At 34.5% G+C, this 20202-nt stretch overlaps 1 protein-coding gene across 1 annotated transcript; it reads left to right on the forward strand.

The window, feature by feature from the left end:
• The first annotated feature begins 9806 nt into the window (after positions 1-9806).
• On the forward strand, positions 9807-11819 carry LOC133031000 (uncharacterized). Its single transcript, XM_061104177.1, has 2 exons — positions 9807-11189; positions 11506-11819. Exons 1-2 carry the CDS (start codon positions 10215-10217, stop codon positions 11677-11679), a joined length of 1149 nt encoding a protein of 382 aa, XP_060960160.1. The 5' UTR covers positions 9807-10214; the 3' UTR covers positions 11680-11819.
• Positions 11820-20202: the final 8383 nt, after the last annotated feature.

The following is a 20202-nucleotide window of genomic DNA, read 5'->3' on the forward strand; positions in this document are numbered from 1 at the left end:
ATACTTAAATATCAAAAAATATCAAAACCTTTGATATTTAAAAAAAAAATATCAAAACCTGACATGGATAATATTAATAGTCTTTTTTTTTATTCAAAAAAAAAAAAATATTGTCTTTTTTGGAAACCTCCACAAACTATTGTTGTGTCAATTAGTGTTTTTATTGAAAAGAGTTTTATCTCTTAACATAGAAAAGAGTGTTAGATAGATAGGCATTTTTGTAGGCACTGACAATTAATAATTCATCAATTATTTACCTATTTTTAGAATCACATATATAGGTAAGTATTTAATAATTACAATAATGAATTATTTGTTTTATGACATATTAATAGGTAAAAATTTTATTTTTAAATAGGAAATTTAATTTTTTATGCTTACATATTCTTGAAATTTTTCCCTTAAACTCATAATATTTGATATTTGTGGGATATGACACATTTTATAATATTCCTAAAATACCCCCATTTACATTACCCCCTCTCTTTTCTTCTCTCTTTCACTACACTGTAGACCATCGGGCCCCATCGGGCCAACCATCGGGCCCACTATCGAGCCCACCATCGGGCCCATCGTGCCCATCGGACCCATCGGGCCATATTAAATTCTATTTTTTTACACATGCAATCGGGCTCCATCGGGCCCACCATCGGGCCAACCATCGGGCCCATCGGACCCATCGAGCCATATCAAATTCTATTTTTTTTACACATGCATCGGGCCCACCATCGGGCCCACTATCGGGCCTTTGTCTTCCTCAATTTTTTGTGTTACCATCGGACCGGCATCGGGCCTGCATCGGGCCTGACGAAATCAAACCCCAAATCCAAATTTTGCCCAAATCACATCCGACGGAAAAAAAAAAAGAGGGTTGGTGAGGGTGAAATGGTGAGAGAACAACCGAGAGAGATAGAGGAAGAGAGAGAGTTGAGGTTTGAAAATGAGAGGGGTATTTTTGGGTTTATTGTAAAATGGTCATATTTTTTAAATTTTAAAATGTATTAGATTAGGGAAAAAATTTTAAGGTATTTTATGCATATTTTTTCAAATTTCCCTTTTAAATTTAAATTAATTTTTTTTTTTGAATGAAATAGAAAACTTCATTAAAACATTTAATAAAATTTTTTCAAAAATTAATATTTATAATTCTTTTATTTTAAAGAAATAAATAAAATCAAATTAATATCATATTATAGATAATTTATTAATTATTTTTTATAAATTTTTAAATTAATGACAACTGTTTAATAGTGATCCAAAGATAAAAATAAATATAACTATCATAGTTACATATTTGATGTAATTATTAAAATCCTTCAATATATATGTATATAATTTTTTTTTCTCAAAATATTTAGTCTTTTTCTTGTTTTGGGCACTCAAATTAATATAAGTCTACCTGAAACTTTCATTAAGGAAAGATATTTAGCTCATGATGCTCTCATCTTAGATCTGTTAAAAGGATTTTGGAGAAAAAAACATCTCCCCTCCATGTCTCTTGAATATAGACATTAGTAAGGCATATGATACTCTGAATGTGACATTCTAGAGCAACACTTCTTAAGGCCTATAAATTTCCATCACAAATTATTAAATGGGATCATGGTGTGTATAAGAGGCTCTACTTATTCTTTAGTGTTGAATGGAAGAATACATGGTCAACTTAAAAGAGCTAAGGGGCTAAGGCAAGGTGACCCAATATCTCCTCTTTTATTTGTCTTGGTGATGGAATACTTACTAGACTTTTAAGCTTCCACTCTCGGAACAAAGAATTCAAATTTCATCCTTTGTGTAAATCTTTGAGATTAGTGAACAAGGCTTCACTGATGATCTAATTATTTTTCGCAAAGGGTCAGAAGCCTCGGTAAATGTATTGTTGTTGCATTGGAAACTTTCAGCAACTATTCTGGTTTAGTGGCTAATAACACCAAGTCAAACATCTTTTTAGCAGGACTGTCACACACAGAGAAGCAGCTGATACCGAATTTGTTGAAGTACAATGAGGATTTGTTTCCTTTGAAGTACTTGTGAGTGAGTTTAAGACCCACCAAATGGAAGGTTTCAGATTGTGAAACTATCATAAAGAAGATCAGACTCAAGTTAAGTATTTGGGCAAGTAGACACCTATCTTATGCAGGGAGGGTGCAACTCATAAACTCGATTCTTATTGGCATCCGAAGCTATTGGATGAGTACATTCTTGTTGCCTTAGAAAATAATTCTTGAGGTGGACAAATTATGTAAAAAAATTTTATGGGGTGAAAATGGGAATTCTAGCAGGATGCACTTAGCCTCATGGGATTTGGTGTGTAAACCAAAGAAATATGGTGGACTTGATTTCAGAGAAGGCATAAAATGAAATAAATCGGCTATGGTAAGATATCTATAAGCTATCACGATGAAAAAAGATGTGTTGTGGGTAAAATGGATCAATAATACTTACTTAAAAGGCCATGATGTTTGGGTTCATGAGCTGAAAAATCGATGTCAGTTGGTATTAGAAGAAGCTCAAGAAATTAAGGGAAACCTTTTCCCAGTCAAAGATATGTGAAGCATGAATCTCGGGCAAGTTCAAGATAAACAGACTATATGAATATTTCTTGTCTAACAAATCTAGAGTGGAGTACTACAAGTTTGTGTGGTGTCGTATGGTAGCCCCAAAACACAATTTTTTATGTGGAAAGTAATTCACTCCCATCTCCTAACACAAGACATGTAACGCCCTAACCCTCAGGGACGCCACGTGTGTGTGCTTTTATAAACTTATTATCACTAATCTATAAATTTTAGAAAAGTGTGGTTTATTTTAAATCTTTAATTAAATTCAAAATAAAGACTTCCATTTTAAATACTATTGCAATATAGGGATCCCCTGTTTATAAAAAAAAATCTTTTTACAATAGATTACATTTCCAAACATAGAAAGGAATTCGATCCTGCTGCCTAGAAGACAAGACCCCACGGCTGATATGTACATTGCCGGGAGACCACTGACTCATGGCCGAACACAGCTTCTAACTTCCTTACCTGCACCACGAAGCACCCGTGAGTCACAATGACTCAGCAAGAAAAGCTACTATATAAAATCATAAAAAGTGCCAGCAAATTTCATTACAATGTAATATATATACCAATAGGTCACACATATTCAAGGTGCATAAATAACTTAATGCCTGTGAGAGCACACTTATTACATAATCAAGTATATTCATAGTTATTTATAATCAACAATCTCTGTGTTTCATACAACTTCCTAAACATTTATCATTATAAATACTCACCTTCAGTGCTTCATATAACACTCTAATTTGCACATTACCATAACTTCATAATCTCAGTGCTTCATAAAGCACTCTAATTCACGCATTACCATAACTCCATAATCTCAGTGCTTCATAAAGCACTCCAATCTTACATCTCTATAAGCACGAATTCTTACATTTCGTGAGTCACTAAGATTCTGCAAGAAAAGAAACTAATTTCTTAAGCAATATAAAAATCCATTCATTCACATTATAACAAAGATATATCCAGTTACAAATCATCACATAATAACATGCTTAAGTCATTTCACAACTTCGTAATCACACAATACTGGTACTTTATAAAGTACCCTTACCACTCGTTAACCACGAGCTACTTATGTCACTATCGTTGCCCGATACAGCAAACGATAAGTAAGAAATCTATCTGCGGTTTCAGGAGTAATTACTCATAACGGTAATGACCGTATCTTTTACTCGATCATAATCGAGTCACAACGATAATAATCGGTTCATATCATTACCCTCGATTATAATCGAGTCTCAACGATGATAATCGTTTCCTATTATTTCCCTCGATCATAATCGAGTCACAATCAATACACAACGTTAACCTCGATTAAGGTTAAATCACAACAACATATACCGAGATTTCAATCTTAATCGATATTGTAACAATCATAATATTAACCTTATACAGTATTTAATACTTTTCTTACCTTAGTTCAGAACTCAAGCGTACGGGCCGACTTGAGTGGAAAATAAGCTAGGCAATCCCGGTCCTATGTCACAACAACCAAAACTCAATAAAAACCTTAATCAAATTTCTGATAATCAACTCTAATTCTCACAATCGAACACACCCTACTTTCCCCCGGATCAAACTAACTTAACCATCTCTAAAACACCCTGAATTCCACTCTGAAAGACACCCCGAACCAGATCGGACTTGAGGAGAAAACCCCAAAATCCCCCTTTCCTAGGAAAAACGGTCGGCCGTTTTTCAGGCACACAGAAAAACGGCCTGCCTTTTTTTCCTGGCAGCCATGGTGATTTCTGGTTTTTCACCCCAAAAACCAATCAAACCTCCACCAAACCTGCTCAAACCTTCCAAAACAGTATAATATAGTAAACATGACATAACCCAACAACCAATTCATTGAAATATATCCATTTGCTCAAAATCACACTTCAAAGTGAAGAAAAACACAATTTTATCCCTATGTAGCTAATCATTTCAACCAGCCATCAAAACCACTTAATTCAATCTTCAACACACTCCAAAACAAACCTAATTCAACTAAGAAATCATGCTCATAACTCATCTAAGCCTACATCCATGAACACCCATAAAGAACTAATAAAAACCTAGCTTAAAACCTAGGAAATCACCAAGAACATAAGGGAGAAGCTTACCTCAAGATTCTAGGTTGAGTTGGGGTTAGATTCTGCTCTAAAATAGATGATTTGCTGAAGAAAAGAAGTCCCCCCAATGGCTGGTTGCAGCTGCTCGAAGGAAGAGGAGAAAGGAGAGCTTGGTTCTCTCTTTTTTTTTTAATGTTCCTTGCCTTGGAAGTTTGCTATTAATAGCTTTCTTCTTCTTTTTTTAATACTCAGCCCTAGAAAAGTAAAAAGGGCAAAAGACTAACTTACCCCCAATGAAAAAAAATAAACTTTAAAATAACCTAGGGCATTTTTGTAATTTTGCTAATTCCATTAAACCGACATTCTAAAATTTCTAAACTAGTCCGGAATATTCTCAAAATAATTTTTCCATAAATATCGTGAAATTTCTAACCAAAATCGTCGGGCCCAATAAAAAATATTTTATTTCAAAATTGATATCCTCAGTACTCACATATCCCAAAATAATCTCCGCAATTAATAAATTACGGTATTTATTTCATTGAGTAAATTCTCAATAATTACCCTAAGTAAGATCATAATCTTACTTCATTACCAACATAATTACATATTTAATAAAATATGCCTATTTAAATATTATTTATTTTCTGGGATATTACAAGACAATTTAGCCAAGAGACGCGTTGTGTTGGATTCGTTAAAGTGTCCGGTATGTGAGTTGGCTAATGAGAGTCATCACCTATTTTTTGAGTGTGAGTTCAAAAGAGTCATGCACAACGAACTTACTCATAACTGAAAAGTACTAATTAATAAAAAAAACACTCCAAATAGAATTACCTAACACAATTCTCCTAATATGCCCCTCAAACTTTCAATCAGAGTAGGGGCAAATGGTCAGTGATTTGTTTCTAAAATATGAGAATTGAAGACTCGAGATTGCATTCGTGAGTCCATCAACTATTTGATCAATGTGGGACATGTTTGACTTGAACCAATAACTGAAGAATCTTCTCACGAACAAAGTAGAGGTCAAGTTCAATATGTTTGATGCGGGCATGAAGAACAGGATTCGTAGTGAGGAAAACTGTACTTAGATTGTCGCACCAAACAATTGGAGCAACAGGTAAAGATAGTTGGAGCTCAATAAATAGAGAGTTTATCTAGGTAAATTTGGCCATAACTGGAACGAGGCTTATAATATCAGCTTTTGTGTTGCTTCGAGAAACAGTATACTGCTTTTTTGCATCGTCAAGCAATGAGATTCGAGCCAAAGAAAATGGTGAAACATGAAGTTTATCGACGATCGTCAGGGTTAGTGGCCCAATTGGCATCACAAAAAGTACGAATGTAATCAAGGGAAGACTTCTAAATAGGCAAGCCATAGATAGTCAATTGTGCCACTGAGATATCTCAGTATACGCTTCAGAGCATGCCAGTGTGATTGAGAGGGGTTGGCCATGAACTAACAAACTCTTAGGTTGTTCCATGTAGATATCTTCTTCTAGTTTACCATATAGAAATGCAGTAGTGACATCCATCTGATCAATTTCCATGTTAAATTAATTACCTAAAGCAAGCAATAGTCTTACGGTTTTGTATTTAGCTACTGGAGAGAAAATTTCTGTGTAGTTAACTCTTTCTTTCTGTGTGAACCCCTTAGCCACTAGTCTTACTTTAAATCTCACTAGTTCATTGTGACAGTCATTAGTCCCGTGATCCGTAAGGGAAAATACTGGGTAAGTTGTACAATCCCACATCGCCTGGGGAAGGTCAAGTGGGATGATTCTGAGACTGTGTAAGTATGGGACTACACAGTGGATCGGAAGAGGGCTTAAAATGGATTGATTAGTACTACCTATATCAACAAGGTGCATCTTGTTTTCTGGTAGCCCATCATTAAAGAACTCCACAGTTAAGCGTGCTTGACTTGGGGTAATTTCAGGATGGGTGACCTCCTGAGAAGTTTTTCCATGAAGCATGCGAGTGAGGATAAAGTATGCTGGAAACACTTGTGTTGGTCTTTAGGGTCAGTCGTCATTCCATGAAGCAGACAGAGTGATGTACTCGTGTATAAGAGCCATCATTCTATGGGTGTAAGGGCCCAATAGAGGCTTGAAGCGGGGATGTTACAAATGGTATCAAAGCCTTGACCCAACCGAAAGTGTGGTCGACGAGGATGTCGGACCCCGTAAGGGGGGTGATTGTGACAGTCAGTAGTCCTGTCATCCGTAAAGGGAAATACCAGGTAGTTGTACAATCCCACTTCGCTTGGGGAAAGTTAAGTGGGATGATTTTGAGACTATGTAAGTATGGGACTACACAGTTGAAGAGGGCTTAAATGGATTGATTGGTACTACCTATATCAACAAGGTACATCTTGTTTTCTGGTAGCCCATCATGAAAGAACTCCACAGTTAAGCGTGCTTGACTTGGGGTAATTTCAAGATGGGTGACATCTTGGGAAGTTTTCCCAGGAAGCGTGCGAGTGAGGACAAAGCACGTTTGAAACCTTATCAATGCTTTAATGTGCATATGCTGCACATTCAAAAACCTTCAAATGAGACAAGTCTCGTGGTTTACCAGACTACCTTTCTTCTGGGTTTTTAAATTCCACAACACTTGATGGACATTTGTTGTTCAAGTATGTCACTGTAAGCATTGCCTCTCCCTAGAAACCAGTGGTTAATCCAGCCTAAAATCCATACATCTTGATTTTTTTAGGATGGTTATGTTCATTCTCTTTGCAACACCATTCTATTGTGGAGTTGGCCTAATTGTTCTATCTTTGAATGCCTACTCTTCTGCAATATGTGTCAAACATATCATTGTAAAACTCTAGGCCATTATTTGTCCTTAGAGTCTTGATCCTCTTGATACTCAAATTTCCATCAAAGTTTTCCATCCTGAAACTTAGAAAAGGCATCATTTTTATATTTTAACAAAAAAAACCCAAACCTTCCTAGAGTAGTCATCAACTATAGATAGAAAATATCTACATCCTTCATGTGTAGGAACCTTTTCAGGATCCCATAAGTCAGAATGAATATATTCAAGTATATCTTTTGATTTATGTGTCCCAACCTTAAATTTAAGTCTATGATGCCTACCCATAATATTATGCTCACAAAAATTAACTTCACTTACTTTATCTTTACATAAAATATTTTGTTCACTCATTAGTTGCAAAACTCTTTCCCTAATGTGTCCTAACCTTTTGTGCCATAGGGTTTCTTTAGAGTCTTCAGGTGAATTTACTATTGTGCTGTGGCAATTAAAAACTGGTTCCCCCCTTAGATAGTATAGACCTCCTTCTTTGTAGCCTTTCATTATGGTATGAAACCCTTGCTTAATTTCATAGTATTTGTTTCAATCTTACTCACAACACCAATGTTATCTAGAACACTAATAAAAATTAAGTTACTAGCTAAATTAGGTACAAGTCTTACCCTAGTCAAAGACCGTACCACTCCATCAAACATTTTGAAGCTAACAGTGCATGAGCCTTCAATGTGACATGTTTGATTGTTTTCTAGGATGACCTTTCCTCCTTTAGATTCCTTGAAATCAGTAAGTAAAGATTTATCATTAGTCATGTAAAAAGTACAACCTAAATCAAGAATCCATTCATTCTTGAATTTAGTGCTAGTAATGTAAACTTCTCCACTTTCATAATTATCACTTAAATTAGCTTCTTGTTGTTTTTCTTTCTACTTTTAGAAGTAATTTTCTCCCTGATTAGCATCATTGTCTTGACATCAGGCTTGCTCTTGTTATTTCTTTTCTAGTAATAACATTCTCTCCTAAAATGCATTGGCTTTCCACAGTGAAAACATCCATTAGGATCCTAGTGTCCCCTAGATTGAGACTTGCCTTTTCCTTATTTTCAACCTCTGTTAAGGCCTCTGCTGTGACATCTTTTCCTGTTATTCCATGGCTTCTTTTGATGAGGCCTTCCTCTGCACAGGTTTAGCTCTCCATTAGAACTTCCCAACTTGTAATTCCTCAATTCCGAATCCATAAACTTTAGGGCAGAAATAACGTCATCCAAAGTTATGAAAGTCCTTCCATACTTAAATTGTTATTTTAACTTCTTTGTAAGAATCTGACAAAGAATTTAAGATCGTGATTGCCTGGTTTTCATCACTTAAAGATTCATTCTCTCCAGAATTAGCCAACTCAATATGCATCCTTAGAAATTCATCTACGTTCTATTCAAGATTCTTGGATCTATTCATCTTAAGCCCAAAGATTCTCTACTTGAGAAAAATCTTATTAGTTAGGGACTTCTGCTATAATTGCTCTTCCAGTTTTCTCCAAATCTTTGTTTGTGTCTCTTCTTTATCCATTAATCTAATGATTTCATCATTTAGATCGAAGATTATAATTCAAGTTGTAGCTTCTAGGTATTCTTCCTGATGGCCATTCAATAGGTTCTTCCAGCACTCTTAGCAGCTTCTGCTGTGCTAACAGAGATCTAATTTTTCTCCTTCATATTTTGTAAGTACTTGAACCATTAAATTTATCAATGTCAATTTTAATACTACTCATATTAAATTTGTCAGAATTCAAATCAGGGATAGGTTTAGAGATTTCTGGTTGATCACTCAGTGGCACATCCACCAGATCATCAAGATCAAGGCCATCTTCCTAATCCAATCTTTCTTGTGCTTGAGGGTTAACCTCCTCTTAATCTTGAGGATCAATTGCTTCTTGTTCTTGAATATTGATTTCTTCTAATCTTGCTTGTTAATTGTATTAATGCGTATCTTGAATTCTTGTGGAATAACAGGCTCTGATACCACTATTAGAATTTGTAGCTTATAACTCCAAGATAGAAAAATTAGTACACAAAAGGATTATATGATATTTTTCAAAAATGTGTTATGCATCCACAACACTTGGTATAATTAAAAACCACCAAAACCCTCACACGAGGCAAACCCTAGCAAAACAGATTTGTTAGAGTATTAGCTGTATATTAGGTGTAAAAGAATTAGGGTAACTTGTATTTAGTAGTTTCCTATTTTGTTGGTAGTTTCCTATTTCCTAGTCTCCTAGCTTTGTATATAAATATGTACTATTCTATGAAATACACATATAATTCGATTCATTATTTTCTACATGGTATCAGAGCATTATGATTCAAAATTCGAAATTCGAAATTAGGGTTCTGAAAAAAAAAAAAATTGAGTTTAGGGTTGTTTTTTTCGAAAATCCTATTTGGAGTGAACATTGTTTCTCACCGCCCACATAGGAGGACTGCCCAGCCGCCGATCTACGAACCCCCGAAGTCCGGTCGCCGGATTCCTCGCGCGTGGGGCTCACGCGCCGCCTGAAGCTTCTGCGCGTGGGGCTCACGCGCCGCCTGAAGCTTCTGCGCGTGGGGCTCACGCGCCGGCGCGTGGAGGCGCGTGTGACGGCGCCTTCGACGGCGTTCTGTTGCCGATTCTTCACTGGGTTCTTCTAAGCCCACTCGCATCTGTTCTAGGTTGTAATTCGGTATTTGTTTGTCTTCTTCGTGTTTGGGTGTTCATTCTTTGGTGTTCTTTTGTTCTTTTTCTCTGTCTTTGTGTTTGCTTTTGAGATTATGGCAGAGATAAGATCAGATTCAAAATCAGTTGTTGTTTCTGATGTTGTTCCCGTAATGTCTAAAATCACGGATCATAAGTTGATTGGTTCGAATTATTTGGAATGGAGTAAGACGATTCGACTGTATTTGAGGAGTATTGACAAAGATGATCACTTGACTGACGATCCTCCTGAAGAAACAAACGATTCAAGGAAAATATGGCTCCGTGAGGATGCTCGCTTGTTCCTTCAAATTCGAAATTCTATCGATAATGAGGTAATTAGTTTGATTAATCATTGTGAATTGGTTAAAGAACTAATGGGTTACTTGGAGTTTTTGTATTCTGGCAAAGACAACATATCTCGCATATATGATGTTTGCAAAGCTTTTTATCGCGCGGAGAAACAAGATAAGTCTCTTATGAATTATTTTATGGCTTTCAAGAAAACATATGAAGAACTTAATGTGCTATTACCGTTTAGTCCTGATGTAAAAGTTCAACAGCGCCAACGAGAACAGATGGCTATTATGAGTTTTCTTGCAGGACTCTCATCTGAATTTGACTCTGCAAAGTCACAAGTTCTCTCTAGTTCTGATGTCTCCTCTTTACAAGATGTGTTTACTCGTGTTCTTCGCACAGAGACTACCTCTTCAACTCCTCTGAATAGCGCCTTGGTGAGTCGTAATAATTCTGCACCGGAAAGAAACTCTACTCCAAGTGGATTTAAAGGAGGTAATTCACAAGGACCTGATAACCGCACACCAAATTCTGGGAGCATCATGTGCAATTATTGTAAGAAACCAGGCCACACCAAGTTTGAGTGTAGGAAGTTACAATTTAAGAATCGACACAACACTCTGCCAATATTGCAAGCACTAGTGATGCATCTGACAAATCGGTCCTTATTTCTGCTGATGAATTTGCCAAGTTCTCAAGGTATCAGGAAACACTTAAGTCTTCATCTTCTTCTGTCACTGCGATTGCTGATTCAGGTAACTCTAATGCCTGCCTTCTTTCCAAATCCTCAAAATGGGTCATTGATTCTGGTGCCACAGATCATATGACAGGTAATTCCCGTCTCTTTTCCACTTTTCAGTCTCACAGTCCCACTTCTGTTGTCACCTTAGCTGATGGGTCAATTCACTTTCCTTCGTTCTTGGATCCGACACTATTGTTCCTACACCTATGCTATCTTTATCATCGATCTTACATTTACACGATTTGTCCTTTAATTTGCTTTCTGTTAGTCAACTCACTCGTAATCTAAATTGTTGCATCTCATTCTTTCCTGATCATTGTTTGTTTCAGGATCTTATGACGAAGAAGATTATTGGTAAAGGACATGAATCTGGTGGCTTGTATGTTCTTGACCCACTTCCGCCAACCTCTATTGCTTGTTCGAGTGTTGCTTCCGCTTTTGAGGCTCATTGTCGTTTAGGTCATCCATCCCTTCCTTTGCTCAAGCTCGTGTCCCCAATATAGTAGTTTATCTTCGTTAGAATGTGAGTCATGTCAGTTTGCCAAACATCATCGTGTTAGTTTGAGTCCACGTGTCAATAAACGTGCTAGTGTTCCTTTTGAGTTAGTTCATTCTGATGTTTGGGGTCCTTCTCCTATTTTGTCTCAACTTTGGATTCGGGTATTTTGTTACTTTTGTGGATGATCATTCTCGTTTAACTTGGTTATATTTAATAAAAAATCGTTCTGAGTTGTTTTCTATATTGTGCTTTTTGTCTTTGAGATTCAAACTCAATTTAATGTATCTATTCGTACTTTGAGAAGTGATAATGCCAAAGAGTACATGTCTGCTCAATTTCAATCTTATATGACCTCTAATGGCATGCTTCATGAAACTTCTTGTGTTGATACGGCACCTCAGAATGGTGTTGCAGAACGTAAAAACAGACATCTTCTTGAAACCGCATGTGCTCTCTTGTTTCAAATGAAAGTCCCTAAACCTTTTTGGGCCGATGCAGTTTCCACGGCATGCTTTCTTATTAATCGCATGCCCTCTTCTGTTCTTAATGGTGAAATTCCATTTAAAATTCTTTTTCCTAATAAGTCATTATTTCTAGTTGCTCCGCGAGTATTTGGTAGTGTTTGTTTTGCTCGCGATGTCCGTCCATCTGTCACCAAATTAGACCCTAAGGCACTAAAGTGTGTCTTTCTTGGTTATTCTCGTCTTCAAAAAGGGTATAGGTGTTACTGTCCTGATCTCAACAAATATCTTGTGTCTATTGATGTTACTTTTGTAGAAAATACACCTTATTTTTCATCTTCCACTACTTCTACTAGTCAGGGGGAGGATGATGATTTGTTGGTTTATTCTGTCACATCCTATGCGCACGCTCCATGTTCTGGCGGGTCTCTTGTTCCTTCACCTGCCTCGGTCGTCACCCCCACAATGTCTACACCTCCACCACCTCCACCACCTCTACCACCTCCACCACTCCCTCGGCCTCCTATAGTGTACACCAGGCGCCCCCCTCCTCCACCTCCTGTTTCATGTCCTGCACCTGCATCTTCGTCATCAGATCTGGACATCTCAGATGATCTTCCCATTGCACTACGTAAAGGTAAACGCCAATGTACTTTTCCTATTACTTCTTTTGTGTCTTATAATCATCTTTCCTCTTCTTCTTGTTCTTTTATTGCTTCTCTTGATTCTATCACTATTCCTAAAGCTTGTTCGAGAAGCGATGTCTCATCTGGTTGGCTTCTTTTGCAATGATAGAAGAGATGAATGCTTTGGTTGCGAATGGTACTTGGGTCTTGGTTGATTTACCTTCGGAAAACGAGGCCATCGGGTGTAAATGGGTGTTCACGGTTAAATTCAATTCGAACGGCACAGTTGCTCGCTTAAAGGCCCGTCTTGTTGCCAAGGGTTATGCTCAAACCTATGGAGTGGACTATTGTGATACTTTTTCTCCTGTTGCTAAACTCACATCTGTTCGACTGTTCATTTCCATGGCAGCTACTCATCATTGGCCTTTGCATCAGCTTGATATTAAAAATGCTTTTCTTCATGGAGATCTTGAGGAAGAAGTATATATGGAGCAACCTCCTGGGTTTGTTGCTCAGGGGGAGTTAGGACGAGTTTGTCATCTTCGCAAATCTTTATATGGATTGAAACAAAGCCCTCGTGCTTGGTTTGGTAAATTTAGTCATTTGTTGAGAAGTTTGGTTTGTTGAAAAGTAAGTCGATCATTACGTGTTTTATAAAAGATCCACTGTTGGTATCATTTTGTTAGTGGTGTATGTTGATGACATCGTTATTACGGAAATGATGCGAAGGCATCTCATCCCTTAAGTCTTTCATTCACACCCAGTTTAACACGAAAGATTTAGGGGAACTCAAGTATTTCTTGGGGATTGAAGTTACTTGGAGTAAACAAGGTATTTTTCTGTCTCAAAGAAAGTATGTACTTGATTTGCTAACTGAGACAGGGAAATTGGGATCAAAACCTTGCAATGCTCCAATGAATCCAGCTGTGCATCTTACACGTGATGGGAAACCATTTGAAGATCCTGAGAAATATCGCAGGTTAGTTGGAAAGTTGAATTATTTAACTGTGACTCGTCCAGATATTGCATTTCCAGTTAGTGTTATCAGTCAGTTCATGTCTTCCCCAACAATTCATCATTGGGCAGCATTAGAACAAATTTTATGTTACTTAAAAGGAGCACCAGGACGAGGTATAGTTTACAAGGATCATGGACATACCCAAATTGAGTGTTTTTCTGATGCAGATTGGGCAGGCTCCAAGGTAGATAGACGATCCACTTCAGGATATTGTGTATTTGTTGGGGGCAATCTGGTCTCTTGGAAGAGTAAGAAACAAAATGTTGTATCTAGATCCAGTGCTGAATCAGAATATAGAGCTATGGCCCAGTCCGTGTGTGAGGTAATATGGATTTATCAGCTTTGGTTGAATTCGGGTTTAAGACTTCTATTCCAGCAAAATTATGGTGTGATAATCAAGCTGCTCTTCATATTGCCTCGAATCCCGTATTCCACGAGCGAACTAAGCACATTGAGATCGATTGTCATTTTGTTCGTGAGAAAATTCAACAAGGTCTGATCTCCACAGGATATGTGAAAACCGGAGAACAACTAGGAGATATTTTTACAAAAGCTTTGAATGGGGTGCGGATAGACTATCTTTGTAACAAGCTGGGCATGATTAACATCTATGCTCCAGCTTGAGGGGGAGTGTTAGAGTATTAGCTGTATATTAGGTGTAAAAGAATTAGGGTAACTTGTATTTAGTAGTTTCCTATTTTGTTGGTAGTTTCCTATTTCCTAGTCTCCTAGCTTTGTATATAAATATGTACTATTCTATGAAATACACATATAATTCGATTCATTATTTTCTACAAGATTGATCTCTTAGCTTAAAGATTCGAGAAACACCTCGAGACTTTGTCTCTCTCAAATGAGAGAAAAACTAGGGTTCCAAGATTTGAGAGATTGTCTTAAATCTCTCAAATCAAACACACACAGAAATCACAAACACAGTACCAAGAACACAAAAACTTGTACACAATAGAAATTAGGGTTAGAGTTTGAGAGGAAAAACAAACTGTGCACAAGAGAAGAAAACCTCATAATTTGATCTCGGAATTCACCTCAGAAAAAATGGGCTACGTCTCCGTCAAGCTACCTCAAAGTGCTTGATCTTCATTAATCCAAACAAGTTTTACAAAACTTGCACCAAATTTCAAATCACAACATGATTGATAATCTGTTTTGATTTCTCTCTAGCTAACTAACTCTTTTCCTTTTTCTTTCTGTGTACGAATACAACTCAAGAGCTTTTCTCTCCACTTCTTTCTACTATGATGGATCACACAAGAATAAAACTTGGTCCAAATTCTGGTTGAGCAAAATTTTCTTGTTGCAGTCATTTTTTGAAATCTATTGTAACTGCTTTTATGGTTTTCAGTTGCAACTGATTTCTAGTAAGAGTCTTGGCAGAGAATCTGTATTGAAACATATTAGCCCAAATTCCTGTTTTGTTATACTTGAGCTTATAAGGAGATCTATTCAACATAATTATTTTTATTGTCAAATGTCAATTACAAAAATAGCATTCAAATTACTATGGCAAGTTAATAAGATGACGTTTAGTACTTAATGTTATCAATAAATAAAAATTATTTATATTGTTATAAAATAATATAAAATAATATAAAGTAGATGAGAAGAAAGAAGAAGAAGATGAAGAGAGAAAGAGAAAGTGAATGAGAATTTCTGAGTTGTTTATTCCAATGGGGTGAACTCCTATTTATACAAATACAAGAGTGAGATATTAAGAAACTAAGAAAAAGGGAAACTAAGGAAAAGAGGAATGTTGATTACAATTAATGACAATAAATAAAAGATTTGGACATCCACATAATTAATAATATTTATAACACTCCCCCTTGGATGTCCATAATAGCTGTCTTATTAAAAATCTTGCTGAAAACTTGGTCAAAGGAAAAAGAGTATAGTGTAAACTAACTCCCTCCCCCTCATTTAGGCATTTGTGGAGATCTTCTAATCGACGAATTTCGATCTTGTCTGCCGTCTTCTCAAATGTTGATGTTGGTAATAACTTTGTGAATAAGTTTGTAAGATTGACACTTGATTGAATATGTTGAACACCAATATGCATTTTCTTGAAGCGTATAAAGAAGAATTTCGTGAAATGTGTTCTAACTCTATCTCCTTCAATGTACCTCCTTTTAGTTGAACGATGCAAGCAGTATTATCCATAGAGAATTGCTTGGGTTGATACTTCTTTATTGAGTGCAATCCATATGTTTCCCGAATATGCTATGTCAATGATCTCACTCACACACATTCTCTACTTGCTTCATAAAATGCAAGTATGTTAACATGATTTATAGTTGCCTCGTTAAAAACCTTGCCAGAAAAACCCAGTGGGACAAAATTTGAGCTAAGGAAAAAAGAGTACAATATATATTTCATATTCATAACTATTTGCAAGTTGCCTCGTTAAAAACCTTGCCAGGAAAACCCAGTGGGACAAAACCTGAACTAAGGGAAAAAGAGTGCAACATAAATATGTCTCCCCCTCATGCACATATGATCCATAATTCTTTTGGTGATAATAGATCTCATAAGATTATTTTTATCACTTTTAAAATATCACCATATACAATCTTTGATCATATATTTTCTATAACTCTTCCAGAGTATGTATAGATTTCTAAATTATAGATTAGGGGTTCGTGGAACATTAGTCTTTATCCAACTAATTGTATCATTCATGTGTGTATACAACTTTGTTCATACTAAAATTTAAAATTTCAAGTAGATATGAACATAACACATTAATGGTACTACAAATTTTCATTTGTGACAATGATGGTACTCCAAGACCATATATTTGTTCCATCTTGTTGTATGATCTTAATTTCCATATCAAATGATCATATATCTATAATTTTTGATACATATGAAGTACTTCAGGACTTCAATACTAATGAACAAACTTTATACATTAATATTTCTCGAAATACAAAAGAAATAAAAGTTTGTTCTTCAATTAATCAAAAACTCTTCAAGAGTCTATCACAACGTATAATTTACGTATTTATATTGCATAGACAACCATACGTATTTTTCAAACAATAATTTACTTACATGTCTTTATTTCATACAAAGATCTTTGTCATATAGTGCGCGCGACTTTGAATTTATATCACTTAAGACATGTATTAAATTCTTCTAGAATTTTAAGATAAGGCTTATTTCAAATTCTCACTACATTAGGAGCTCCAAATAAATAACCTTTTGTTGTAACATTTATGTGACGCTTATAAATCCTCATAAAATATATTCCAGGCTATAATCAAATCATGATTATATTTTCTCAATATTTAAGCCTTACTTCAATCAATCTCATGTCTATGCAAACTTTGTACAACAATTCATTATGTACAAATACATATATGCAAATTTCTCATTAGAAATATTTATTTGCACACCCTACAGGTCTTACTTCACTTTATGTGAGTAAATTTACTGGATTGCGTCATAATATTTTGGCCAAAAATCAAAATGTAAGTCGATGATTCTCGACAAATCTAATACCATGATCCTTGCTATCTCATGTTAGTTTATTGCATATGCAAACATTCAATATTTATCGTCGACAAAAATTTCAATAAATGATAATTTCCTCCCATATTGACATAACTTATAGAGATCTCTTTAAATTACATATTTTTCAAATATGTTTATCATTTATAGGTACCTATATAGAATCACTTCAGGGATTCAATTATGATCAAATGTGTTATGTCTAACTTCTTTTGGGAGTCTCTTCAAGTACCGTTTTCATCACGGTTATCATTTTAATACTTTATAACATTAAGGTATCTCCATGAGTACCTCTAGATTTAACAACTTCAGGGCAAATCAAATGAACATTTATTAATAATTTCTACATTGTTCATTTACGCTTCAGGCGTTTTCAACTCATTCTATCTCAACTTTGAGTAATATTGATTTGCAGTTGGTATATATCATTTTGAACTATATTGTTCTTATATACTTTGTGCAAGGATCATTTTTCAAAAATTATCATCATCCCAACTGCTTCTCCCCCCCTGATCGAGAGAATTTTTAAAAATTGTGATATCTAATAATATTAATATACCTGTAGGGATTTCAGTATATCACAATGAATCAATATTTGTTTAAACTCATATATACTATATGACATTGAACTTTAGGTTCAATGAACTTCAGTTTCAAGTTCAATCCTTATGAACTTAATTCATTTCTAAGAATGAGTCATACGTGTATAATTAGAAATACATAAATTTACACATTTTGTAAATGCATGATTATATAATCTTATCACATCGATAAGAAACTATGCAATAAAAATCTAACAATGGCTCAAGATTGTTAAGAAAATATAATTTAAATATTTTCTATGTACAAATATATGCACATTCTTCTTTTGAGCCTTATAAATAACAATGAGAAGAATCTTTTGGTTCTTCAACAAAATTTAGTCAAATTCTTTGACAATTTATTGCATATGATTGATCATGTCAAAATAATTCAATTCATGAACTTCAGGTTCACTATAATTTGTATTTCAATGAAACTTTCAAAATGTAATGTAAATTCATTACAACATAATCATTACAAGTTTTACGAATAATATAATTATATTATTCTCCAAAACATATACACTCTTCAGGAGTCACTATTATGTTTATCAAACTTTATATTTCTTCAGGAAACACTATCATCAATTCAATGATGTGTATAATTTAAAAGATGCATGACAACTTCATCATGTTATTGTAATGGTCAAATAGATATAACCATAATATATCATTCATTTTTCCTGATATCTTTTTAACAAGTCGTCTAATTTATTAATAGACTATTCATCAGTCTAATTATCATGACTTGATATATTATATATTTAAATGTACAACAAGTACATATAATAAGTTATTTATTATCACTTTCATAACTAGATAAAAGTTACACATCTAGGTACATACAAAGACATTTTACTACTCAAAGTAGCAATTGTATGTAAGGCTTCTTCAGGAAGCTTTTCAACTAATCATTTTGTGATTCTTTATCACTTTGATTATATTGGATCACTAATAAATATTAGTAAATTATATATCCACTTTTGGGAATATGCAAACTGAATTATATGGTAACTATATATTTACATATCATGTACCAACAATAGTTTGAAACTATTGATTTCAAGAAATAATAAAATATGTATATATTAATTTGCTTCTGGCATTACCAATATATGTGAAATCTATATTCTTTGAAATAGAATTTCATGTCTATTCATTCTCTTTAGGGAATGATATTTAAATATTCTAAATGTACAATAAATTTGTACAATTCACATTCTATTCAATAATCAAGTATACTTTTATCTTGATTATAAGTATGTCCGTACTACAGGTACGCGACCACTATTATTCAATTCCACACATGATATATAAATTTCATGCACTTTGATTATGTGTGGTATCTCATCTTTTAGTTGTTTCCACTTTTTCTGGAAATATTTGATTAGTAAATAATGTCATTGATTATTTAAAATCATTACATTCACTTCGGGGAATGACGTTGAACAAGTAGAACATTATTATAAATTTCTTAAAAATTTATTACTTGTTCATCCATAAAAAAATATAAGAAATTATTCAACAATTTCTTTTACGATATTTCAAAGAATATATGAATGCAATTTTTGCATAGTCTCCAAGATGTATGCAAAATTTAATCTTTAACATATGTCAGATTCAATAATTTCCAACATTGCAAGTAATAACAATGTATAATAACATGACTAATACAAGGAATCTTTAAAAGTAATTGACTTCAATTCGTATCATTCTCTGCAGGGAATGATGAACAATAAATACTGCCTCATGTATTTAAATAACATTAGTCATGCTCATTGTTATTCTTATACTTTAATGTTTCAATGCAATTTTTTTAACATTCTTTTTGGGTATTCAAAACCCACTATAAAATTGCATCATAATAATCATTTTTAATGATTCTTTAGTTGTATTCACATAAATACAATCATTTTTTTTTTGACAAATATAAAACATTTACTTCAGGAAATGTTTGTCAAAATCTATATCGATATTAGATTACTTTTCATTGTCCTCAAAAAATACAAGAACATATATATAAATATGTATTCATCTCTTTCATTATATATCCATCAACTATATAATGAATATTACGTTTGCATAATCTTCAGGATATATGCAAGATTTTATTGAGGACGCATAATCATCAGGATATATGCAATATTTTATCGAGGATGCATAATCTTCAGGATATATGCAATATTTTATCGATGATGCATAATCTTCAGGATATATACAATATTTTATCGACGATGCATAATCTTCAGGATATATGCAATATTTTATCGATGATGCATAATCTTTAGGATATATGCAATATTTTATCGA

Source organism: Cannabis sativa, chromosome 9 (genome assembly GCF_029168945.1).
Source record: "Cannabis sativa cultivar Pink pepper isolate KNU-18-1 chromosome 9, ASM2916894v1, whole genome shotgun sequence".
In the NCBI taxonomy this organism is placed as follows: Eukaryota; Viridiplantae; Streptophyta; class Magnoliopsida; order Rosales; family Cannabaceae; genus Cannabis; species Cannabis sativa.